The sequence below is a fragment of the Oryzias melastigma genome, linkage group LG19 (genome assembly GCF_002922805.2).
Source record: "Oryzias melastigma strain HK-1 linkage group LG19, ASM292280v2, whole genome shotgun sequence".
NCBI classification, from domain to species: domain Eukaryota; kingdom Metazoa; phylum Chordata; class Actinopteri; order Beloniformes; family Adrianichthyidae; genus Oryzias; species Oryzias melastigma.
This window is the reverse complement of record NC_050530.1, coordinates 20,557,054-20,564,646: the sequence shown is the minus strand read 5'-3', so window position 1 is coordinate 20,564,646 and position 7,593 is coordinate 20,557,054. Positions and strand designations below refer to the sequence as shown.

The window sequence follows — 7,593 nt, the reverse complement described above, 5'->3', positions numbered from 1 at the left end:
TTTGGGTCAGCGTGCCCAATTCTGGCGGCAGATGGTGTGTTTAATATCCTTAAACGGTGAAGCTTTAGCTCCTTTACCTCCAGCGTCTATTCTACATTCCTTTGTCTACCGTAACTTTTCAACCATAAACGTAGTTCCAGCAAGTTATGCAGCTCTATGCAGTGTTTGCGTGATCCACGTTTTTCTGTGGCTACTGCTGCAGAGAAAAGCAGCTTTGTGCCGCAGTGTTCTCGCTGACTGTATATGTCTGAGTGCCATACGTTAGTAATATTTTATATATCAGAGCGAAGCCAGAAAAAAACAGCTTTTTTCACCATCAGAATCAGATGATTCATGGTGATCGTGTGAACGGTAGAATTATAGCAAGCTAAAATACCAGTTATTCAGGTGTCACTGCGACATTATTGGTGTCTTTAGGGTGAACTACAGTGGCCCTTAAGGTTATATCACATAAAGAAATTAATCATCGCAAAACATTATAAAGATTTCAATGACAATAAAACAATGAATAATAAAAAGTAGAATCAAGTTTAAGAAATCAAAATTCCACAAAAACCGAAACAATGTAAAGAAATAAATGTTAAAAAAAATCGAAAATCCAAATGAATGACTCTGTACTGATCACAAAATGTTAATTTTTTTTTAGTTGAAGTTTCAGTTCTGTGAAGCATTTTAAAGTCCTGCTTCAACTATATTTGCACTGTTTTCAAAGCATCTTAAAGTGGTCTTTTCATTATCAGTCATTTCATTACATTTTATGCCAAAATTCTAAAGTTTGTCATTTTTTTAGGACATAGTTTCTGCAGAGCAGCTGGAGTTCATTAGAATTTCCCTTCTCAGTTGTAGGTGAGACTGTTGTTAATCAACCTCACACTGATCTCTCATGAAATCTTTGTTTACTCGGTCTCCTGCTAGCTCACACCCCCATGCTAACGTTACAGAGCCACAAAGATGGTGATCAATGTCGTAGTTATCCCGACGTTCAGTTCTGATCCAGATTCCAGCTCAGACCAGGAAAACAAAGACGTTCCTGGATCTATTTGACTACTAGTGGATTTATCAGAATGAGGCGGAGCAGGACAAGTTAGGCTCCACCCATTTCATTTGGTGTCACAAATTTAAGCTTTATCAAACTGAATATTTTTATTTGTTTTTATATACTATATAAACTATAAATGTAGTTAATAATTATTGTAGAACTGTTTCAAATAAAGAGCTTTATGTTTACCAGTTTGTAAGTTAAAATGTAAATGCAGATTGACAACAATTAAAAAGGAAAGAGACCGTGTTAAGTTAAAAATAATGTGGTCCAGAAGGTCAGTACACCAAACTTGCTTGCTGGTGCACCTAAGAAAAAGAGTTGGGCTCATCGGTAAAACCAGTGCAAAAATGGAATCTAGAGCCCTGCCCATTGATGTGATCCCTCGCGTGACAAAGACACCAGTGAAGATAAACGTTCAGCGTGCTGTCTTGGGGGTCTAGATGACCCCACTTTTAATGTAAACATGCATAGGATAGCACAAGGGTTACACTGTTCCCATCGCCAGTGACAACATCTTTTCAAGCAACCGCTTTGAATGGAAAGTATGTAAATGCATGTGTTTGTGTTTCAGGCTCCCACATTCAAAACTTGCATTCACGTGCAGCCATGTAAATTTCTGACTGTCTTCGGGCTCTTTGAACAAAATGTGTCTGAAGGTCCATTGGAAGTTAAACCATGTTGAACTTTGACCAATCAGGGACTGGGATTTGATAGTGACATGGGTGGTGCCCATGTGACAATGATATACTTTATTCCATTTAGATTTACCATAAGATAACTTAGATTCAAGTGGAATATGCATAAGATCCTGCTGTGTCAGCAACATTTGTCCAGCAGTTTACAGGCTGAAGATTCACAACATGAATAATGCATGCATCTGTGTAAGCATAATGGCTTAAAGATCCATAAAGTATATTAGTTTATTCCAAAAGAAGGTAGTGTGTTAACACCTGAGCCGGATGGTGATGTGGGAAAGCCCATAGGGCAGAGGTCTGCAACCTGCAGCTCCAGGGCCACATGAGGCTCTTACCAACCCATTGTGGCTCTCTGGTTCAAGAAAATTTAGTTTTTAATACAAAAAAAGTAACAATGAACTAAAGAAAACGACTCAATCTTAAACTATTTGACATGGGGTGTCTTTTATTTTGAAAGGAAGTTGTGTGAACTACTGTCAAAAGTTACAAACTATCATATTTGGCAAAAAAAATCTTTGTTTAATTTATGTGAAAAAAAACAGTTCATTTATATTTATTACAGTAACAAAAATTAATCTTGCTTTTCTAAAATAAGACTTTGACTCCCACTGGGTTGTTGTCTGTTAGAAGCCCGATTGGCTCTTTAAGTATTAAAGGTTGAAGACCTCTGCCACTGTGGTTTCCTCTAATGAGTCAGAGGTGGTCAAAGTTCTGGATGAGTTCAGCTGTTGAAGCTTTTGTTCTGGATGAAGGTTTCAATGGAACCGTGATCCAGTGTCGTTTGCAGTTTTCTGTTCAGGCTACAGCTGAGCTGTTAGCATAGAAACAGGGTTAGAACACAGACCTGCTGTTATGATGGAGCAAGTTCTGGTCATAGTTGAGTTATCTTGGGTCAGATTTTCTCCATTTCACTGGCTTTTATTGAGATTTGGTTCATATCTGAACATGGGACCAAAAGGGACCTGATGTCCTCGTTCTCTCTGGTCCCGAGTCTGTAATTGAGCCTGTATTTATAGTATCTGGGGGTGTTGGCTAACGGTCAGGTGTGCCGCAGTGTGAGGATCAACGTGGCCGCTCAGAGGGCGGGGCTCTCCAGCACTGCAGCTCTGTCCTGCTGGTTGCTGCACACGGACCTGGACCGCAGGCTGTCGGCTGCTGTGTGTGATGGGGTCGGCTTCCTCGGCGGCCGGCCCCGCAGCCCCCCCTGCCAAAAGCAGCAAAGTGGTGTGAGTGAGTGTTGGCTCGGAGAGCACTGCGGGACTCAGACGCGTTTAAGTCACTGTGGATGTTACTTCTGTTTCAGAACCATGAGTGAGCTGCAGGAACGCACCTTCATCGCCATCAAGCCCGATGGCGTTCAGAGAGGGATCATCGGAGAGATCATCAAGCGCTTTGAGATGAAGGGCTTCAAGCTTGTGGGAATGAAGATGGTCCAGGTAAGGAGGGTTTTCCCTCTGTCAAACCAACCTGCTGAAGATCTACAGTCACTGTTTAAACCACACGTGAGGTTGAATGGCAGCAGGTGAAAGTGAACTGATTGGCTTTCTGATCTATTCTTGGCTTAAGCTTCCCTGATGAGCTGTAGGGTGGAGGGTTTGTGATCTTTGTCGGTTCAGAGACTGAATCTAATGCTGGCTGCATTTGTGTAAGAAATCTTTACATTTCCGGATATTAACAGAAAGTCGAGCTCTGAAAACAAAATGTTAAACAGCAGTAGTGCTACAACAAGCGATTATTTTAATAGTGGACTAATCGACCATTATTTTCTCTGATTAGTAAACTAATCGGGTCATGGGCAAACTGGATGTAAAGCAAACATCTTAACCATCATTAGCTTTAAACTGACTAAAAACTAGATATATAGTATTAAATGCTAGTGTGAATGATGTAAGCTGAATTTGGACGCTGAAGATGGTGAAAATGATGGCTAAAACACTGAAGTTTATAGCTGAAAATGCTGAAGCTGATAGCCAGCTAAAATACTAGTTAAACTCCAAATTAACCTAAGAAACTGATAATAAGCCTAAGTTAACCAAAACGGCTAGCATGCAGAATGTCAATTTTTAAACTTTAAAACGAACTTAACATAAATATGAATAATAAAAATGCAAGAATATTATTCTAGAATAAATCAACTTTAACCTTAAATAACTTTCAATATTTTACTCTCCATAAAAATATGTTTTGTCAAAATTATACAAGTTAGAAATGAGCACAAGATAACATCGGGTCATTAATAACAATAAAATAAAATGATCTGGAGGGCCGGATAGAATTCCCAGAGGGCCGGATCCGGCCCCCGGGCCTTGACTTTGACACATGCTCTCCCACTCGCTTACAGTCCCTCATACCCCAAGCTAACATTAGCAGTGCAACAAAAATGGTGTTCAAATTCAGGTCTATCCAGCCGTACAGTTCTGATCCAGAATCCATATTGGACGAGGCAAACAAAGACGTTCATGGATATATTTGTCTAAAAGTGGATTTCATCTGCTCCTGATTTACAATTTGAATGAAACCTTTGTGCTATCCAAGGGACGTTACCATTGGGTGTGGGGTCATCTGGGCTAACAAATACTCATCAATGCCATTTTTAAACACAAACTTGAATAATTTTAAAATGCTGATGGTTATATTGAGCATGTCTGAACACTTGATGCTGTTAGAATGTATCCCTAAGCATTCATCTCTGCCCTGCTGCTGGTTTCTCATGAGGATTTGAACGGTCACTCTTCTTGCATACATCACACGGATCAGGTTTTTGTTCACCTTGCAGACAGCTCTGAGAAACTGCTGGTGATCTCTCAGATGATGGACGGGTCATAAGTGATCTCTACATGTCTTACTCGTTAGAGAGAGAACTTTCTATACAGTAACTTAGAAGAAATGACCCATGACTGAATCCGTTCTTGTAGAAGGGTGTCTGCAGTCGGGTGTTGTCTCTTCATTGTGTTATTCTGAGCTGTTCCGTGGTGGTGATGTTGATGGCGTTCTGCTGTTCTTTCACAGGCTTCTGAAGACCTCCTCATGAAGCATTACATTGACCTGAAGGAAAGGCCCTTCTTCCCCACACTGGTCAACTACATGAGCTCTGGTCCAGTGGTCGCCATGGTAAGAACTCACCAGACGGCGGTTCTGTTGACCCTCTAAGAGCTCCGCCTCAGTGCTGTCTTTGTTCCAGGTGTGGGAAGGTAAAGGTGTGGTGAAGACTGGCAGAGTGATGCTGGGGGAGACCAACCCTGCCGACTCCAAACCTGGAACCATCAGGGGCGACTTCTGCATCGACGTCAGCAAGTGAGTGTGTCCCCGCTCTGAGAGCTCGAGCCTCTCTTGACCAGGGGTCCCAAACGTGTTCTTGTGAGGGCCACATAACTGTTTTCTTCTGTGATGGGGATGGGGGTCAGTTTGTAGGATAACGGAAAAAGTGTAATAATCACAGCCTAAATGTAAACATTTATTCTTTTTCAGAAAGCCACACATAACCACATTTAAAATAATTCATTTATGTGATCTTCATAGAAAAAAATACTAAACAATTTTAAAAACTAGATATGTAAATGCTGTAAGCTGAATGTGGTCGATGAAGATGTTAGTGCTGATAGCTGAAGATGCTGAAATTGATAGCTAAAAACTCTGAAGCTAACAGCTGAAAATGCTAAAGCTAATAGTTAAATACTTGCAAAATGCCAAAATCAGCTAAAACGGCAAGCATGAAGCTAAAATATTAGCCAAACAAATGAAAAAGGCCTAAATGGCAAATTAGCCTATAAAATGTTTAATTTAGCAAAAACGGCTAGCGTAAGGATAAAATATTAGAAAAACTCCAAATTAGTCTTAGAAACTGGGGAAAGAAGCCTTAATTGGCCAAGAACAGCTAGCATGTAGCTGAAACATTAGCTAAATGCCAGATTAGCCTAAAATGGTCAAATGGATCACTATTAAACCAATTGATATTCTCTCCTCTCCATCAGAGTTCAGACTGCAGAAGGATGGAATAAAGAGTCTCGTTCTATGTGGTTCTCCATCAGTGTTTCTAATAGGGGGGGGGCAAATAGATCCGGCCCGCGGGCCTTAGTTTGGGGACCCCTGCTCTAGACCTTGTAGATGAGCTGGACTGACGGTCTTCTTCCTCCAGGAACATCATCCACGGCAGTGACTCTGTGGAGAGTGCCAACACGGAGATCTCCCTGTGGTTCAAACCAGAGGAGCTGGTCAGCTACACGAGCTGTGCCTTCAGCTGGCTGTACTGAGCCGCCGGTCCTGCAGCACTTCCTCCTGTTGCTCTCAGACGGCCAAGCTCTTGCCTCAGACTTCCCTTTGTTCAGCCCCACCATCCTCCTCTCATGTTCGCATCATCATACTGTACCCGAGTGTGGTCCACTGTCATTCCTGATCTCATTCCTGTAGAAACATTCCATCCAGTGCTCGACTGTATGACCGATGAGGTGAGATTTCCCGTTTTTGTTAAGGGAGCTGCTTTCCAATAAATGCACATAAATCCAGCTGTCTCCAGTCTCTTGAAAGCTCTGCAGCAAGTTGACATCGAGGTAAAGAGGGATTTCAGTCTTATCTTTAGTCTTCAGCGTTCACACTCAAAGCTGCTTAAGCTCTGAGGCTCCATTCTGTGCTTCCTCCATCGCTGACCGGGGTGTAGGAGAAGACTCTGAAAGCTCTGCTGCTGCTTCAATGTGAGGAACCTCATGAGTCAGAAACCCAGCAGGCGAGACCTCAAATGTAACGTGTTCATAAATGTCATGTAGGAAGGGCTCAGCTTTCACATTTGGCCTCAAAACAAGAGTTTTTCAGTTTGATGGTTAGTGTGTGTGTATATTTATATATTGATCACTACTTTATGACATTCAGAAATTATATTTTTCCAGACTTTTTTGAGAGCTACTTAATTATCTTAATGTTGGGATTCATTTGTCATTTCTAAAATTCAGTTTACTCTGCTTAGAAGCTGCAGCTCCGCCTAATGTCAGATCTAGGAAGTACTGGCAGGTGAAAGAGGAAGTAACAAAGTATATTGACTCATTTGTCGTTCTAAGTCAAATATATATTTTTTATATATAGAAATGATGGAGACAGGAAAAGTTGTTTCAGAGATTTGATTTGAGTTAAAAGTTAAATCAAATATATCAAAGGTTTCCAACTGTAGAACTGCAGATCAAATGAATGTCATCTAGTGTGATTCTATGGCTGCAGAATGAATCCCTGAAGTGTTCAGGTCTGTAAACAAACTCCGTTTTAAACTAGATAAATCAGAAGTCAAACTAATCTTTAAGTGATTCAATCTAAGACATCTCCTGGTTTAAGAAGTGACGTTCAGCATCATCAGTGAAGTAATGGATGTCTGTGCTCTGCTGACTTCATGGAAAGACTAAATGAAATTGGACCGAGCACAGTGCCCTGTGGAGCACCTTTAATGTTGAAAAACCAACCTAAAACGGTGAGTTTATGCCTCGATTTAAACACTGGCTGGGAGGTTGTGGTGTGGAGTTCAAATGGCAGAGATGAGGAGAGGGTTTGCTGACTGCTCACCACCTCCTAGTTTAAAGATGACTGGGGTAGGGGGGCGGGTTAGGAAGATGTTTAAAATTGAGGAAAATTGATTTAAGATCAACTGTTAGATTGGCAGAGTAGCTGCTTTAGAATAAAAGTGATGCGATTGGTGGAGTGGTTCAGGAAATAAAAGGATCTGTTCATGCAGTAAATCAATAAATGTAATCAAAATGTAGAAACGAGGAGTTCCACTCAAGCATTCAAAAAAGAAAAACATTTATTAAACTCTAAAATGATATCCTTAAGATTAAACCAACAATTGCAATACTTATTACCCTCAGAAATTAAATCAAA

At 40.9% G+C, this 7,593-nt stretch overlaps 1 protein-coding gene across 1 annotated transcript in view; it reads left to right on the top strand.

Moving 5' to 3' along the window:
- Nucleotides 1-6,239, top strand: part of nme2b.1 (NME/NM23 nucleoside diphosphate kinase 2b, tandem duplicate 1) — an 8,250-nt gene extending 2,011 nt beyond the window's left edge. Inside the window, exons 2-5 of the mRNA XM_024298137.2 lie at nucleotides 3,041-3,173; nucleotides 4,747-4,848; nucleotides 4,919-5,031; nucleotides 5,873-6,239. Coding sequence (XP_024153905.1) covers nucleotides 3,045-3,173; nucleotides 4,747-4,848; nucleotides 4,919-5,031; nucleotides 5,873-5,987 — 459 coding nt within the window. The 5' untranslated portion in view covers nucleotides 3,041-3,044 and the 3' untranslated portion in view covers nucleotides 5,988-6,239. The remainder of the gene's footprint in view (nucleotides 1-3,040; nucleotides 3,174-4,746; nucleotides 4,849-4,918; nucleotides 5,032-5,872) is intronic.
- Nucleotides 6,240-7,593: the final 1,354 nt, after the last annotated feature.